Source organism: Cricetulus griseus, chromosome 5, assembly GCF_003668045.3.
Source record: "Cricetulus griseus strain 17A/GY chromosome 5, alternate assembly CriGri-PICRH-1.0, whole genome shotgun sequence".
Lineage (NCBI taxonomy): Eukaryota > Metazoa > Chordata > Mammalia > Rodentia > Cricetidae > Cricetulus > Cricetulus griseus.
Genome location: NC_048598.1, coordinates 52,914,028 through 52,933,294, shown reverse-complemented (window position 1 = coordinate 52,933,294; position 19,267 = coordinate 52,914,028). Strand labels below are relative to the sequence as shown.

The 19,267-nt window shown below is 41.9% G+C and overlaps 1 protein-coding gene across 2 annotated transcripts in view; it reads right to left on the bottom strand.

Annotated features, from left to right (window-relative positions):
* Window positions 1-14,815, bottom strand: part of Camsap2 (calmodulin regulated spectrin associated protein family member 2) — an 88,816-nt gene extending 74,001 nt beyond the window's left edge. For both annotated transcript variants that reach the window (XM_027417480.2, XM_027417481.2), the window contains exon 1: window positions 14,019-14,815. In XM_027417480.2, coding sequence (XP_027273281.1) covers window positions 14,019-14,157 — 139 coding nt within the window. In that variant the 5' untranslated portion in view covers window positions 14,158-14,815. The remainder of the gene's footprint in view (window positions 1-14,018) is intronic.
* Window positions 14,816-19,267: the final 4,452 nt, after the last annotated feature.

Sequence of the window (19,267 nt, the reverse complement as noted above, 5' to 3'; positions counted from 1 at the left end):
GCTCCAAAACAATACAGAGAAACTGTCTCAAAACACCCCCCCTCCCAAAAAAAAAAAAAAAAGAAAAGAAAAAAGAAAAAGAAAAGAAGCAGGCAAAACCAGGTAAACTATTTCATTCTTTTCTGAACTCCAGAACAAAAAGCAAAAACTTCATAATTACAGAATGGCTGAGTGAAATACCACTGTGAGAATTGCAAAGGATGGGAGACAAGTTTTTCTTGTGTGCCAGATCTTTAACAGAACCTATCTCAATCGTGTTATTATCCACCTGACTAGATTTATGTTTTGAAATTCACATGCATTGGAAATGCTTGAGGTATAGGTAGAAGCAGTAGTGACAGTACTGTTTAGGCAACAGGCTAGAAGAGGCTCAACTGCCAGTGTCATCCCTATTCCTACAAGCGGAACAGATTTCTTAAAATAAGGGAAAAACAAAAAAAGTAAGGGGCAGCAGATAGGAAGGAATGCCTTATTTTTCAAATCTTAAAAAAGTTTCTGAAATAATTATTAACACTGAATATAAAAATTTTAAAAACTTCCAACTAAAGCCAAACTCTGAGCTTTCAGCTAACTGAAAAACACGAAAAGCAATCACTAACAGTAAAAGAAACTCATACTACCAGTAATCTAAGAAAGCTACAATTAAAGATATTTTGTCCATCAGAATGTTAAAAGGAGGCTGCCTTGCTTGCCAGACTGAAGTTTGAACTGTTTAACTCCAGCACTTCTAAGGCAGGAGAGGAGGCAGAGGCAGGTCAGAAGTTCACAAGCCAGCTAGCCCAGCAAAGTAGATACAAGAGAGTATCCTGCACCAACAAGGGAGATGTTAAGAACCAACTCCCTTAACAATTTTAATTCTCCCCTAACTTTTGCATCTTTCTTTCTGCAGCTTCCTACTCTAATGCCTCTCTGTCCAGTGTCACTAGTGCACAGAACTCTGACACAAAACAGGCTCCTGAGACGTTACTAAAATAGAGCAAGCCCCTAAACCCAGATGGCATCAATTAAAAAGTCCTTTTCTGAGCTCCACAACCAGGCGATGTGTTGAGTGCTGTATGGCATTCTCAAGCTTAAGTTACCACTGCACTCCTTCCACTACCCTGAGACCAGGTCTTTTATGTTCCAGATCATTCTGGAAGCATCAACCTACTATTTCGCTTGAATGCCACAAAGAAACCTAAACTCACAGGAGGAGTTCAGTTTCTCAGTGATGAAGGGGTTACAATATGACGAAGACTCAAAGGAACTTTGATGTGGTATGAAATGGTAAACGTTGATATAAATACAGTATTTAAAACATATACACAGAAAAAATAAAAAAAATACTTGTAGCTATATGTTCTGTGTGTTAGCTTTCTGTTATATTAACGTTCCACAAGCAATAAACCTATAATCTGTACCTTAGTTTCTAACTTAGTTTCTTCCCATCAAAACCTGGTACAGATAAAGTACAAGACAGCTTAGAATATCTTTGTTACCACACACATGTGCATACGGATGTGTGAGCCTCACTGTCAGAGAGAAAGGAATGCTGTATGTAAGAAGGGACACAACTATGTCAAGGGGACATAGGATCCAGATGGAAGGGAAGCCTACTGGCCAAATCTAGGGCAATTTGAGTTATACCAAATGCAAAACAATAAAGGATTATAATTCATTAAATAAAAGATGAACCAATGATACTGTCCCAGTAAGTAAGTAAATACATAGGAAAGAAAAAGTTCTTCCTTGTCAGGCAGTGGTGGCACTTGCCTTTAATCCCAGCACTTGACAGGCAGAGGCAGGCAGAGCTATGTGAGTTCAAGGCTAGCGTGGTCTACATAGCAAGTTCCAAGACAGCCAGAGATGATACATAGAGAAACCCTGTCTGGAAAAAACAAAAACAAACAAAAAGAAAAACAAAAAAAAAGCTCTTCCTTGTAGTAGAGTACCAAATAATCAATGAGGAGGAATGATAACAGTAATCAAGTTATAACAGATTCAGGCAAAATTATTACTTGATGGTAAAAAAGTAGGTACAAGTTTACAGAGTCAAATCCCCATAAATTGTTAACTAAAAATAGAAAAAAAGTAGGGCTGGGGAGATGACTCTGTGGTTAAAAGAATGTGCTGTTACTGCAAAAGACCCAGGATGAATTCCCAGCATTCACATGGTAACTCACAACCTTCTGTAATTCCACTTCCGAGGGATCCAACACACTCTTCTGATCTCTTCTGGTACCAGACACACACATGGTGTACAGACATACATGCAGGCAAAACATTCATACATATAAAATAAAAATAAATCTTTTCTTAAACGTAAAGAATTCATTGTATAGTGGAGTAAACTTTCGCAGATGGTCATAGTAAACATCCCTGGCAGTGTCATGTGTCATGTGATCTTATTTACTGAGAATTCGTAGCTCTGTGGTAGTTTTGCCAGATTTGTGTTAACATCAATCACTACAACATTAAATAAAGACAATTTCAGAGGCATTCTGTAAATAACTGACTCATTTTTTCTAAGATAAAAGTACATTTTATAATAAAAAAAGAAAGTTCACACACTGGGGATAATGGGAAAGAGGAGTTACCACTTCCCTACCCCAACCCCAGACCTTCCCAGCATTACTGTATATGAGAGGACGTGTCACTCTCACCCTAGGAGGAACACAGTGGGTAAGAAAACTTTCTTCTGTTTGGACATCTTTCCTTTGGCTATTTGGCTTGTCTTTAGGTGCTGGGACACCCTTTGCCAAGCAAGGGCCCTGTGGAATGCAGAGATGGTGCTATGCAAAGAGGGAACAGGGCACGTCTGCAGGTAGAAAAACAGGTGGCGGCGGTAATCATAAGAGAAGAAAGAAAATGAGGCAGGAAAAAGGTCAAAGAAGATGGAAGACAGAAGGCAGACATTACCAGGAATTTGGGACATCGTCTCTAGAATCTGTGTCCTCTGTTTCTCCAGTCTAGGCACTCCTATTCTGGGACACAGCCAGAACCCATGCCAGGATCTCATCACCATTCTAGTCACTCAGACCCAAGGTGGAAGGAGACATCTGCTAAGGAAGGCCCAGCATTCCAGAGCACTGAAGAAAGAAGACTGGCTGCTTTTATCAGGCTTACAGCATACAGGCAGTTTGGCAAGGACCAACATAGAGGGCAAGGAAAAAGCTTGATACACAACTCAGCATGTAACTAAGTGCTTAGGCTTTCAAAATGTTGCTGTCATGACTGACTACTAAAGATTAAAAGTGAATTTCTAATACGATGCATGATCCTGGATTTGATTTTGCAATGAGAAATAAAACAGCAATAATTAGCTTTGAAACAAAATTGAACATGGGTTGTGGATTAGAAAATATATCAGTTAATTTTCTGATTTTTTAAAAAGAGATTACGAGAACAAACTTACATTTAAAAGAAATACAGTGAAATATCTGGGGCATGGGGAGGGTACAATGTCTCCAGTGCATAGTCAAATAAAAATATCACATACATTTATATTTGCACGTAACATAATGTGTACATGTATTTGTATAGAAGGAGGGGAGGGAGAATAGAATGATAAACTGGACTGTATGTTAACAGTTCTTAAATCTAGGTAAAGGGGAAAGTATAAGACCTCAAAATGCTGATTACCAATCTTTCTTGCCCCATCTTCTAGGGTTTCACACACCAATGGACTACAGTGTTCATCTAGCTATACAAGACAGAAACTTAGGAGTCATCATCACTACTATTTTCCTGTCTCTTAGCCTTCAAAAAAAATTCAGAACCAAGTCCAAATCTTTCCCTTATCATGTCAACTCATGTCACTTTGGTGCATATAATCAGCACTTTTCCTCTCAATTACCACATCTATTGCTAATTTTATCTTCCCATATTCATTTTTGTTGTCACTCCAAAGCATGCCCTACCTGGGGCTGAGAAAATAGCTCAGTGGGTAAAATGTCTGCTGTGCAAACAAAAGAACCTGAGTTCAGATGCCCAGAACCTATGTAAAAAGCTGGGCATGACAGCACATATCTATGACCCCAGTCTGGTGGAAGGAGACAGCTGAATCTTGGGGGTTTTGATGTTATGCCAACATAGTCAAAGTGGTGAGCTCCAGGTTCTGAGACAGCCTGCCTTTAAAAAAAAAAAAAAAAAAAAAAAAAGGTGAATAGCAATAGAGGAAGACAAATGCTGACAAATAAAAGCACCTGTGCATATGCACACAAAAACACAATTTAAAATTAAGTCATTCTCTCTAGTCAAACTGCTTGTTTTGCATAAGCAAATTCAATCGTGGCACAGAGCCCGTCTATCCCAAGGGTTTTCAATTTTTTTCCTTCTCTGAGGATTAAAATCCTTCCTCTGGACTAGAAGAGTAAAGTGCTCCTGTCTGCCAGCCACACTCAGCTTCTAAAAACCACGTCCTCGTTTACTCAGTGCCCTGGCACATTGTGGTCACCGGTGTTTCGATGTTCTCTCTTCCTATTCTTTATACCCTTTTAGATTCTGAGGGGCCAGTGACTGACAGCTTCATCCAATTTCCCTTTAACAAAAGGAAAGAATGTACCACTTATCCTGCCATTCCTGTATCTCAATGTGCCTTTATTTTCAAGACTATTCTATTATAAAAGATGAGTTTGTAGTTTATAGAATATAACTATGTGCTGAGATATTTAAAGTAAGGAAAAGTTTAGCAAACAGAGACTTAACAGATTGTATTAAAGTTTTAGTAGTTTATGTATAACAAACATAGGGAATGGAAAAAATAAAAATAAAGATACCCAGCCGAGCATTGGTGGTGCATGCTTTTAATTCCAGCAGTTGGAAGGCAGAGACAGGCAGATCTCTGTGAGTTCGAGGCCAGCCTGGTCTGGCCAGCAAGTTCCAGGACAGGCTCTAAAACAATACAGAGAAACCCTGTCTCGAAAAACAAAACAAAAAGAGTAAATAAAAAAATAAATAAATAAAGATACCCTATGGTCATGAAGCACCTAGATACTGATTATTCATACTACAAATATATACACATATATGTCACTAAATATTTATGATACAGTAAACATAGAGACAAAGGACCTATAAAAAAAAAAAAACTAATATTCATGAGTCCTTAATCCAGCCACCCAACAATGATCCCCATTTTGGTCTAAGTTTGCTACCAAAGGAACACAAAATCCATGACTATTCACCAAGCTTACTGGTAAGCTTCAACTGTGGCAGACATGCTCATTCCTCTGGTGTCTCTGATAAAAACAGTATGTGTCAGTGACTGGGTTTCCCCAAGAGGCTCTTTGTTGGAATTTCAACTCTTGTCCTAATGACCATACCAAGAGCAGGAAAAACTAAAGTGGCAGAAAGGATGGACATAAAAACATTGTCTGCTGCAAATTTTGAAATATTCTTCCTGCTTCCACCTTATCCTAATTAAATCACTAAAACTTTTCTTTTTCTTCTTGCTTCTTCCTGTGGATTGATTTAATAAGTCATGAGAATGAGCATTTCAAGTTATTTTGTCTGCTTTCTGTTCCAAGACCTCTGAGGTAGGCTGCCTCATATGTGCTTAGAGGTTATTCCTGTATTAGGGTAATTTCCCACACAACTCTCAGGGTTTCTACATGTAATAGCCTTGGCTATCCTGGAACTCACTTTGTAGACCAGGCTGGCCTCAAACTCTCAGAGATCCACCTGCCTCTGCCTCCCAAATGCTGGGATTAAAAGTGTGCACCACCACACCCGATGGCAAGAAGTTTCTTTTGGTTTTTGTTTTTCAAGACAGGGTTTCTCTGTGTAGCCCAAACTATCCTGGAGCTAGCTCTGTAGACCAGGCTAGCTTCAAATTCACAGAGATCTGCCTGCCTCTGCTTCCTGAGTGCTGGGATTAAAGGTGTGTGCCACCACTGACAGGCTAAGAAGTTTATTATTAAAGGAGCATTCCAAAAAGAAGACATCATGACAGAACGATATGAAGTGTCACCTGATTAAAACAAAAATCCACATATACAGCATACATTTATTTTTAAAAAAATACGAATGGAATCTATTTCCTAAATCAAATTATCAATTTAGAAACAGAGAAGAAAAAAGAAACCTGTTAAGCAACTCTGGAAATCTAAAGAATAAAAAAACGTCATTAAGCCGTGTGTAGTGGCACATTCCTAAAACCACTATCTGGGAAGTAAAGGCAGGAGGATCAGGAGCTAAAGATCGTCTTTGGCTACAAATGTGCAAGGCCGGGCTGGACTGCATGGGACCCTGTCTCAAAACAACAAAACCCAAGATCTCTTCTTATCAGCATGTAATGTGTTAAACACCATTATGACATTTTTAAACGAAGTGTGTTTCTGAGGTTTTCCATCCTCATGCTTCCCTGTTCCCCACTTATAGACTCCCCCACGTGGTTCTTTTCATCCTTCATGACCCAGTGACCTTTCCTCACCACCTGTGACCCTCCACTTGGACTCCTTTCCAGACTTTTAGACTTCTTCCACACTTACAGCTATCTCCATATATACAGATATACATTATGGGCAGGGCCAGGACATTTAGGAGAACATGAGCTTTTGTTTTTCTGAGTCTAGGTGACCACACTTAATATTATATTTTCCAGATCCATCCATTTTTCTTTACCAATTTCAATATTCATTTTTCTTTATAGCTGAATAACAGCCCATGGTTATTCAGCTTTATAGCTGAATAACAGCCCATGGTACATGAAAACATGTACCACGTTTTCATTATCCATCCATTAATGAGCATTTGGAGTGTTTCCATTATCCTATCATGAAGAAAATAATAAACATGGATGTGCAAGTGTCTCTGTGGAGGATATAGAGTCCTTTGGGTTTGTTTCCAAGAGTGCTATAGCTGAAACGCAAGACATTTTATTAAACACTCTGCTTTCTCCAACAAGCAAATTGCAAGAACGACAGAGGGAGTCTATATATTTGAAAAACAAAGACAAAAAACTTAGAACAAATGGTCCTTTGGCAGATACTGACAAGGACAAGTAAACAACTACAAAAAGAAAAGGAATGTATGACACAATCAGAAATGCTAACACTTATGCCTTAGGGTGGGACTTGTGGTAATGGCAGTGACATGGTTACATTTTAAAGAGTTTTGTCTTTGGGTAGATAGAGCAGTTTCAGATTTGCTTTAAATAATTGGTTGGGGGAGGACGTGCTTACAGATCAAGACTGGCCACAAGTTTATGATTGTATAGGTAATGAGGCCACGAAAGTTTGCTGTTACTGTACATGGATGAGATGCCATCAAATGGTTTTGTTTAAGAAAAAGAAAAGGGCAAGAAAAGACTGCAGAACTTTCATGTAATAATCAGGAAGGGCTCTGAATTGTGGTTGCTGGTTGACTCCTGGAACACCTATAGCTATTTAGTACCATGACAACCAGAGAATAAAGCCCACCAGTGAAGAAGGGTACAGCTAAAAGGAAAAACACAAGCACCAGAAATTCAAATCCAAATCCATTCTACTTTAGGACTCTTGTAGTTATAAATCCTTTTTATTGTTAGTCAATTTGAGTTGGGTTTTCCATTAATTACAAACAAAACTATTTCCTATCCAATTTCAACCTAGTCTCATTTGTCTACATTTCCCACCTTTAACATCCAATGGATCCCCACTATAACTTTTAGTCCTACTCAAATCCATTTCCTATGCTATTTCCAAGATTTCATTTTTCTTTATGGCAACACTTATGTAACATGAAGTATACAGTTCAGCCTTTTTAAAGTGTACTCCATAAGAGCTTCTGAAAAAGATTTTGGAGATGCCACCTTGCCCAGAACATAAACTGAGTAGGTCAGGGTCCCAGGCAAGCAGGAAACTTTTCACTAGATTTAACTAGATGGCCAAAGATAATTTAATTAGCTTCTCCATGCCTTTTTTTATTTATTTAAAAAAGAAAAACTACATTTCCTAACTTCTTGACTTCAACCTGGATATTGTTCACACTTTAAAATAAAAATACCCTTTTAACCTGGCAATATGTTGCAAGTTTCCAGCAGGCATAGAGAATACTATTGGCATTTGGACAAGAACTAAGGGTGCTGATAAAGTTCTGTAATGTACAGGACAGCCCCTAGAATGAAGAATTACCTGATCAATAGTTCTACAGTTGGGAACCCCTGATTTAGAGATTTGGGGAAGAAATAACATATCTACTCAATAGGGTTGCTCTCAGAACTAAAAGAAAAATTCATGTAAAATGCCTTGAATAGTAATCAACTCAAAGTACATGGTATGATAAAATAACAATTTTAATTTTAATTCAGTGCATTTTAAGATAATTTACCTACTAACAACAACAACAAAATGCAATCGTAAATACTACTGTGCACTAGTTTACCTTCCAAGCTAGTTTCCCCTTGACTTCACTACACAAATCTCACCAAATCTGTGCTGCTTCCCTTACAGCACCTGATGGTCCTTCCTCCATGGACACAAGCCATTTTCTCCAACTTCAATGCCTATTTTCAGGGTCTTGTTTAAAACAGCCTCCTTTACTACAACACACCTTACTTCACACTGCTGGGCTGAAAGTGATTTCTCCAGACTAGCCTCCAGCGCCACTCCCCATCCCTACCAGTCTCTCTGAATGTCACTGTTCCCACTGTACAGTCCTTATCCTGAACTATACAGCAGTTAGCCTTTCCTCTTTGCTTAAAACCACTGTTGTCAAACACCTTTCCTCCCAGGGCCTCAATGCTATTATCCTTTCTTCTGAACAAAAATTTAAACATTAATTCATCTACTTATTGGGAGGGGGGAGGGAGGCTTGTGTGTCACGGTGCATGTGTGACTGTCAGAGAACAACTTGCCAGAGTCAGTTATCTCCTTCTACCTTGTAGTTCCTGGGGATCAAATTCAAGCTGGCCATCTCACTGGTCTATATGCTTTTACAATACAATTCTTTTAAAAAAAAAAAGATTTTATTTATTTATTATGTATACAACATTCTACTTCCATATATATCTGCACACCAGCAGAGGGCACCAGATCTCATAACGGATGGTTGTGAGCCACCATGTGGTTGCTGGGAATTGAACTCAGGACCTCTGGAAGAGCAGTCGGTGCTCTTAACCTCTGAGCCATCTTTCCAGCCCTACAATACAGTTCTTAACTCCAATTGCTCTGCTTCTCCTTCCTTTTTCTTAAGTCCTTTCACCTCCTCCTCCTCTTCTTTTTAAAGATTTATTTATTATGTATACAGTATTCTCTCTGCATGTATGCCTGCATGCCAGAAGAGGGCATCAGATCTCATTATAGATGGTTGTGAGCCACCATGTGGTTGCTGGGAATTGAACTCGGGACCTCTGGAAGAGCAGCCAGTAGTGCTCTTACCCTCTGAGCCACCTCTCCAGACCTAAGTCCTTACTCTTCTAAATGTGTCTTTAACTTTTTTCTTGTTCTCTACAATCACATCTACGTGCAACTTCAGTTGCAGTTACTATCCACAGAACACCAAATGATTAACTCCAGACTCGGCTTCGGATCTCACAGCAGTCTTCCCTGTATTTGTCACTACTGACTTCACTGGATTTCTCAGACAGCATACATGGACTTACACACCAGGCTCAAGAGTATTAAAAACATCTGCCTTCCCATCCAACCTGCTGCTTCTCCATTAACCAGGGTCACAATTGTACTTCCCAGCCACGAAAGTCTCCAAGTGTCACTTTCTCTAAATCCTCGGGTGGCCCTATCATTTATACTCTTCAAAATCACCCACGTACCCCAAATTCAGTCCTTTAGAAACACTAAGGATTAAATTTCCTCAACATCTCTCTGTCACTAACTTCTTTTTCCATTCCTTTGGCCCATGTAAAATAGTCCTTAACTATTAAAAGCATACACCAAGTCAGACTTCCCTGGTTTTGATCCTAGTTCCTTCCATTGAATAAGCTCCTAAACCCACGAGTCTCGTTAAAACTGGGGTGAGCATTAGTGTCCACCTCTTAAGGCCATCATGAGGATTAAAATGAGATACTATGTGTGAAGTGTATGACACCCAGTAACTGCTCAATGAATATAGCAGATTTATTACTATTTTCACCCCACCTTGAGCCCTCATCACCTCTTATCCAGACTCTTGCAGTAATGTCCCAAATGGCCTCTCTGCTCTGAGTCTCTTTTCACCTCATGGCTACTCAATGCTCTAACAGTCCTTGTAAATATTTAGTAGGAGTCAGGACTTCTATAAGATTTTAACAATATCTGCTGGGACATAAAGAAATGTAACAAAGTATACCTACAACAGCAAATGATTTTACATTACTAACTAGATAGAATAAGGAAAAAGAGGGGCTGGGAAGATGGTACTGTCTTTAAGTAAAAGTGCTTCTTACACAAACAAGAGAACTTGACTTTGGATCCCACACAAAAAGCCAGGGTTGGTGGGAGTATGCACCTATAATCCTAGCACCCAGAGGGGGAAAAAAAGAAGATCCCTGGGGCTTGCTAGCCAGACTGGGGAGCTGCAAATTCAATGAGAAACCTTGTTTCAGAGAATGGAGAGCAATTCTGCCTATGTCCTTCACAGGCACAGTCACAGACACATGCACAGGCATAAATACACACACACAGAAAATATAGCTACTAAGGTCAAACTGATAAATTGGCACTATAAAATGGGCCTTCTGGGGGGCATGATGGCCCACATTTGCAATCCCAGTACTCAAGACGCTGATTAAGATGACTCACATGAATTCTAAGCTAGACAGAACTACACAGCAAGAATCTGTGTCAACAGACACATGCTAAGAATATAGTGGTGCATGCCTTCAATCCCAGCACTTAGAAGGCAGAGACAGGAGAACCTGTGAGTTACAGGCCAGTCTGGTCCACATAGTGAGTTCAAGCGCTATACAGTAAGACCCTGTTTATACAACACACACACACACACACACACACACACACACACACACACACACACACAGAGAGAGGAATGTGGGGAGGAGAGAGAGTGGGATTCCTTCCAAGAGATTCTTCTACATGCATCAGCTGGACAAGTCAAAACAACAAAACATTTAAGGCAATCTCAGTTATATTGCTGCTTGAATGTGTTATTTTCAAACACTGTAGCAGTCATCACATAGGTTAGCCTCCTCTTTTGTGACCAGAATACCTACTGTGGTTGTAAATTCATCTATACAAACTTATTCTTCGTTTAAACAAAACCATAGCTACAATCTTTGAGAAAATAAAACTATTACGATTGGGACCTGTAATCCCTAGCACACCCTCTAGAAACTCAGGCAGTAGGATCAGGGTTCAGTGTCATTCTTGGTTATATGGTGAATTGAAGGCCACTCTAGGCTACATGAAGCACTGTCTTTCAAAAACCAAAAACTAATGAATACACACACTCTATGAAAGATGGGCCTTTGGAATATTTTTCAGGACAAGAAGAATATTATTCATGTAAATATCTCGTATTTGCTTTCTAGGTATCACAATGCTAGTCTTAGTGGTTTTACAATTTATTCCTTGCCCACAATTAATTCTGTGTTAACCATTTTGAATTGCTTTTCCAACATACAGTTCTAAAATTAATGATATTTTGTATATCAAAAGTTAGGAAGCGACCAGTAAGATTACTCAGCGGATAGAAGCCCTTGCTGCCAAGTCTGACAATCTGAATTCTAGCCCTGGAGCCCACCTGGTACAGAGAACCAACCCCAGCAAGTTGTCCTCTAATGGGTAAGTGTGTGTACATGCACACAGGCATATAAATGTGATACAACAAATTATTTCTAAAACTTTGAACATTTCTAACAGCAACAATAAAAAAAAAAAAAAAAAAAAAAACCCTATACGTTAGCCTAAGAAGTTGGGTTAACGTTTTGAGTAATAAATAGAAAGATTTGTCTGTTAACCTTTTTATGTGTTTATGGCAAATAAAAATATATCAAAAAATCTTACCTTTTTTCAATTTACTCTGTATAAGTTTATGTTTTAAAGACTGTCAATAGGGGACTGGAGAGATGGCTCAGTGGTTAAGAGCACTGGCTGCTCTTCCAGAGGACTGAGGTTCAATTCCCAGCACCCAGTTAAGAGCAACGGCAGCTCACAACTGTACCTCCTGTTCCATGGGATCCAACATCCTCACACAGACATACATACATGCAGGCAAAATACCAATGCACATAAAAGAAAAAGAAAAAAAAAGACTGCCAATAAAGCAAAGCAAGGTGGAACAGAGTAGCACACATCTCTAACCCTAGCACTGATGCCTAGTGCTAAGGCAGAGGATTACTATGAATCCAAGGCCAGTCTGGATTCCAGTCTCCATATGAGACCAGGCCCCCTGAACATACACAGTGAGACCAATGAGATGTCTCAGAATACACACACACACACACACACACACACACACACACACACACACACACACACACACACTGAAGAATGTGTCAACTTGTAAGCTGCTCTCTTAAGGCCTTAAATCTTTTTGTTCATGCCAAATGCTGCCCTGGCTTCCTCCTACTTAAACATGGAGCACACTGGCATCAGAGTTGTGAATTCTAATGTAAAACAATGCAAAACACTGCAGAGCACCTGGCAGAAGTCAGAACTCACTGACAGTATGCTCCTTCACTTCCTTTCTTCCCAAGTGTGGTCTAGTACTCCAGAATCCAGTGACCAGCCTGACATACATCCAAAGTAGGACATTTCTGCTCCGAAGCCTCTGGGAGAGTGAACTGCAGAACGCTCGCCTTTTATGCTATAAGCACTCTCTCTGTTTCAGATGGCAAGAATGGCCCTGGTCCTCTCTGTGTTCTAGCTTCCTTCCACACAGAAAACTCTGTTAGTTTCCCTGTTTTCTAAGTATGCAAAGAGCCTCGTTTGTTCTCCAAATAGATACTTAGTATACTACTTCCCATTCCTTATATCAATTTTTTAGAAGTATTATCTGTGTTTCCTATTAGACATAAACATAAAAATTCCTTCAAACTACCTCAAATTCTTTTCTAAGAGGGAATTCATCTACTCTTTAACCCAGATGCACAAGTCATGAAAACACTCGCTATGTGTAAGGTTAAACAATAAAGCATGATTAAACCATTAAGCCACATATTTTCACAGTCCTGAAACTGGAAATCAGTCATCGTCCACAAAACATCCAGAGAACAGTTTGCAAGCACTGAGGGACTTCTCTTAATTTTTTTAAAGCATTCCACAAGATGAGCTTCTAAAGCAAGAGCTAAGGAATTACAGCAGGAGGCCCCTTTCCTGTTATTCTGTAAAGACTGGGTTATGGAGGGAGTGTTTAATTGCCACTGTACTACAGGATTTCTGTGTCAACAGCACATTGCCCCCCCAAAAAAAAACCACTTCTACTTCAAAAAGAAAACTTCAAAGCAAGGAGGTTTTGTTTATCTGATTTTATTACGCCAAGATACATACATCTGGAAAAAGGAATATGCCTCGATAATATTAACTTATAAATGAAAACTGGTTTTAATGGGTGGCTTAATGAGGATTTGAAATGTGTATGGAAGGCTGACAGAGGGATAAAGAATGACAACAAAAATTAATACTGCACTTCAACGGAACCACCTTTCATCCTATAGAGCCGAATAGCAGCCACCATTACAAATGTCAAAATCAATATAGTACCATGGACCATCCGCCTTCTTCCAGTAATAAAGAAACTCAGATTTCTTGGCAGTGTAATCACAATTATGACTGATAGGGAAATGTATGCAGCATAATGAGGAAAACACCACAAATTAAAGCCATTTTGGGAAAACACGACAATTTGCTCCTTCAATTGACACACACACACACTCACGCTATCCAATAGAAGGAATCTGGCCAACCCTATGCATTAAAAACAATCAGTCAAGGGCACCTCATTTAAGACCAAACCTGCCTTCTTTCTTTCTCCTAGTGCTAGTCTCCCATCATCTCCCTGAACCTGTACCGGAAGACATACATGGGGGGAGGGGGCTGGAATCAGGAACAAAAACCGGGATGTGGACACCATCGGGAGGAAGAGGAAGGGATGACACCACTTACCTGTCCCAAAGGCTTTGGCCACCAGCCAAGCCAGATTGCAGGCGATTTTGGCTCTGGAGAAGTCATAGTGGTCAAAGGGCTTGATGGCTGGAACAATGAACGTCCTTCTCATCTCCCGCGGGTCTGCTGCATCCCCCATCTTTCACGGCGGCTGGTCGGGATGGCGGGACGACAGCCTTCACATGGTGTGGCGGAGAGGGGACTTCAGACAGTCCGCGCCGGTCGCGGCCCTCCCGGGCGCCGGGCGCGGAAAAGCTCAGCTGTGCTCGTCGCGAGCCCGCCGCCCGCCCGCGAGAGCCGCCGCGGCCCCGGGCATAGACGTGAGGCGGCGCCGGGCCGCGCTCGCTCCGGCCCCGGTCTGCCCCGCCGCCTCCCCTTTGTCTCCGTTTAGTCACACGGGCTCGCAGGAGGGTGGCGGCTGCGAGGGCCCGGAATGCTCGGGCGGGGGCAGCCTGGACGATCACGTCGCGGACAGTGTCCCGGCCATGGCGGAGCGCGCACGCCCCGCCTCACTCACCGCCGCCCCTCGGGCCGCGGGACCCGCCGCGGAAAACGTCAGAATCGCTGCAGCGCGCGAGCCGCCCGCGGCCCGGCGCTTCCCCGGCGCCGCCGCCCGCCTCCTCGGCGAAGCTCACGGCCGAGGCAGCGGCCTGGAGGAGGCCGCAAATCACGGGCCCTCGGCTCCTGCCTTATCGGGCTTGTCCTCGTATTTTCCGCTACCCCTCCCGAAGCCGGGCGCGTCGCTCCCCTTCAGCCGCCGCCGCCGCTGCGGTTTTCCGGCTGCGGCACTGGATGGAAAGAGCAGATGGGGAGACTGAGCATGCGCCTGGCGCGCCCGGCCCCGCCCCCGCCGCTGCCTCGCGCCGCCGCGCGCACTGAGCATGCCCAACCTCGCTGCCGCCCGCGCCGGGCTCCGCGCCCCTTTCCATTAATCAACAGAGTGCCCGCTTGAGTGGATGTCCTGGACGTCCCCGGCTTTGGGCTGCTGCCGCTGACACTGCTGGAGGAGGGCAGGAAAGAAAGGGAGGAGCGAGACTTTTTCCTCCGGTTACACGTGGTTCGGCCGAGAGAACTGATATTTATCCCAAATGCTGCTTATGCCACACACGTATTGCTGCGAACTTGCCTTGCACACCCATTTAGTCCTTGCAGTAACCCTGAGAGATAGGTGTTACAGCTGGTTGGCCACGAAATTATGGAGAGATGCAGTGAGTTGAGGCACCCACGGGGTTTATCCAGAGTTGAAGGTCCGCTTTAAAGTCTCCAAACCTGTATTAATTTCATATAAAGACATTTTAACTTGATGCTACCCACCGAAGTTTTCTACGTGAGGGACAGTTTTTCGGTGCCTTCTGATTCCTCATAAAACGAAGCAGAAATCGTTTCATAAAAAAAAACACACAATTATGATTTGTCGTATTTTTCTATGAATTCATTTTGTCAGGACCCTCTTGGTTCCCCCAATATGGGCATGCTTTCTCAGACCTGTGCGCTTCTCGCCCTGTCACTGTGGTTTCTTGTGACTTTAAGCCCCTCCACAATAGCCATTCCCTCCAGATAGGTCCCTGATAGTAACTGCCAACTTCCCAAGCAGAGCTGTCATATAGACGCCTGCCCGAATGTTTCCAGAGCGATGTATATCCTTTCTGTCATAACTCTAGTCACATTGTATGCCAGTCTCCAGCTGTCATTTACACAGATGACATCGTCTATCTCGGGCACCTGTATGATGCTCATCCTCACAGTAGTTGCTCTGTTACAGGGTGAATATTACTGTAGTTAATGCTGAGTTTAGTTAGCGTGCTACTTACTTACATTTTATCACATTGTAGTCTAATTTTGATAACGTAATCCTGCGTTGTTTTCATTTTACAGATGAGAGACCTAAGACTCAGAAAAGCATCTTAAATTGCACATATAGTAAAGGCGCACTCATAGTTTGAACCCAGAACTATCTTACTTTGTACAACTAGGGCCTTCCTATTATTATCAGCCGTTAAGAGGGAAGACATGAAATGTGAGGGGGGAAGCTTTGGACCCTACTATCTCCATTGGCAAGCTCCACCTTTTTGATTCTGCTTAATCCCTTGAAACACTCCTCCCTGAGCCCAATAAGGCATTACAGATAAGCCCCACTAACAATTCAGAGCAGGGGGAAAAAATGGCACCAATAACAATATGCCATTGGGGGGACTGGCATAGTTCTCAGTAATTCAGTTAATATTAATAAGGTTTTTCTCATAGGTGAGGTCCTTTGTAAAATTAACTTATTAACATATAAATACTAGTGGTCAAAGCACATTCAAATGATAAGTAATTTCCATATCTATTTGAAGAAATGGGCACTAATTAGCTTCCTGTTCTAGATGTAGGACTGAGGATCATAGAGATCAAGTGGCAAGATGAAGATTTCTGGGTCCATTTGTATCGGAGTCTAGCTTCAAATTCAAACCCAGGCCTTCTGTCTCCATTCCTGGGCACTTTTCTAGGCTCCTGCTCTGTCTCTGTATAGTGGTTGGCACATATACAGATAAACACCACGTAGTGTAAAAATGGTTCATGCTGTAAGAGATAAGAAGGCACAGCAAAGATAGACGGGTAAGGGGAACTCCAAATATGTCTTAGAGAGTTCTGTTACATCTAATGTCCTTAAGTCCAGTTTCAACTGGATTCTAGAGCATACATATCAAGTTAAAAGAAATCTACAGCCTAGAAAAAGTTAGAAAGTGTTACTGAAATACTATGTCTGTTATTATATGAATCTACAAGCAAATAGAAGATTCTCGAAGCCAGCAAGCAACCAAACATAGTCACCTTTGTGCTGTCCATGATCTAACACAGCCCTGTTTTTAGACAGGGTTCTCAACAAATGAGTGTTGAATCTCATTCAAAACTATTTCAACCTAAATAAACTACATGAGGAAGAGAAGAAGACAATGACAGTTGCTCTGACTTGTCTCTTGATTCAACAGTGATGCTTTAGTAAGGATAGTGTTACTGTGACCCCAATTGGGAAGGAGTATGTTTAGGAATGAGGCGGGGAGGAAAGCACTGAAACAATGAGCAGCTTTTACTTTCAGGGAGGCTCTGAAACAACTCGGGGTCACAGTGGGAGGATGCCATTAACAGGGAAACACCCTGAGTACAAAGAAGGAGGATTCATTTTCAGGGCGGCAGACACTCTAATAGGGTGCTCTTTGTGACACCTTCAGAATGGTTCTTTTTAAGGCTGGAAATCTCTGTGGACTATCACCTCCGAAAAGAAATGCTCTCCTCCGCCTTCTGAAGACAAATTACTTTGTTTGAAGCAAAAACAAAGCTTGGTGGTTCTATGGGCTTGCTGGTCCAGCTGCACAGCTTCCTTCTGCTTTTGATTTCTAGGTCTGGGGTCTCAGTCCATCAGGGGCTCTTATCCCCATACATGCAGCACTCCCTCCTTTATCTTGTTCCCCTCCCGTTCTCTGGAAATCCTGAAATGCCGAGAAGCAGACCTCTTTCTTTATGGCCATCCTTTACTTAGGCCTTTCAATAGACTTACGTTTGCTCATTCACTCATCAACCAATGTCGATGGAGTCTCAAGTGCTCAGGACTGAGTGTTGAACCAGACAGCTGAAGAGGCAGCTTGCTAAGCTGGGCATGCTGAACTGGGCCTGTGACTCCAGCCCTGCATATAGGAGATTAAGACAAGGGGATCAGAGGTTCAATGCCATCCTCGGCTACGTTAAATTCAAAGCCAACCTGAGCTACATGAGACCCCATCTTAAAACCAAGGAAAGGGGGGGGGAGGAATAAAGAAAGAACAAAGAAGAAGCAACACCAAATTCTTAATGGGAAAACATGGAAACAGGGAGCCTCTGTGACCTAAAATGCTCATATTGTCTTCACTGTCAGGTCTGTATCACCAGAAGTTAAAAACCTTGTTATTTCCTCCACAGAAAACCTCATTGTAGTGTAGCTCAGGTGACCAAATGCTTGCCTAGCATATAAGAAACCCCGGATTTGACCTCCAGCATTATATCTTGGTGAACACCCCAAGAATCCCAGCTCTTGGGAAGTAGAGATAGGAAGATTAGGAGTTTAAGGTTAACCTGGGATACATAGTGAGCTTGAGACCAGCCTGGGCCAAAAGAAAGAGAGAGAGGAAGAAAGAGAGCTGATTATTTTAAAGTGTGTGTGTGTGTGTGTGTGTGTGTGTGTGTGTGTGTGTGTGTGTGTGTTAGCAGATCCATTCAGAGTTACAGTGATAGCAGCCAGCACTCACTGGGCATCTTCTGTGCACCAGGCTGTGTTCTGCATATATTAACTTATTTAATCTCATTACAGCCCTATTATCCTCATTAGGTAGATGAAACTACTGAGCAGAAGGCTTAAGTAATTAGAAGACATTAGGTTGCTGAAACTTAGGAGCTAAGCTATAAGAAAACAGAATCATCTAGCTTAAGAATAGGAATTGGAAATACAACTCAACAGTAGATCACTCAATATTCACAGGGCCCTGGGGTTCTACTGGGAGCATACACAGAGACACAGACAGACAGACACCACATACACACACAGGGGTGGGGGAGGCATGTGATGGGGGATGTCTTTCTGTACATATGTTTCTCTTACTGGTTTATGAATAAAACACCAATTGGCCCTTAGCCAGGAAGGAAGTATAGGCAGGGCTATGAGAGGAAGGAGTAAGGATTTTGTGTGTTTATTTGGGGCAAAGTGGCTGTGAGACCAGGCAGGACAGAAACCTCCATCTTCAGGGATGTGAAGAAATTCTGGCTAATTGTTAACAATAGTGAGTTTCGTTGGGTGTGTAGCTGCCTCTAACCTGCCAGTGTGAGAGGAGCATCTGGCCATGTATCATTTCTAGATACAGCTATGGCTGCCATATGAAGAACCAACAGGCTTTTACAAGAATTACCTCAGCAGTCTTGACAACAGTTCTAATGTGCTATGACTGTGCCTGGAATGACAGAAACACACGGAGGCTGCATAACTTCCCAGAACTACTCCATGAGTCAGTCAGTGTCTGCACAGAACAGAGAAACCTGGCCTCAGGTTCCCAGGTCCAACACTGGGATTTTCTCAGATCCTATAACAAATTGTTCTTTTTATTTATTCCTTTTGCAAACCAACTTTCCTGAGTCACTAGTAACAAGTAAAGCCGCCATCATTTTAAAACACCATTGAAGGCAGGTTAGAGTGTTTGGAGGTAAGTGAAAGATTACTGGGCTACAAGTAAAGACCCCAGGTC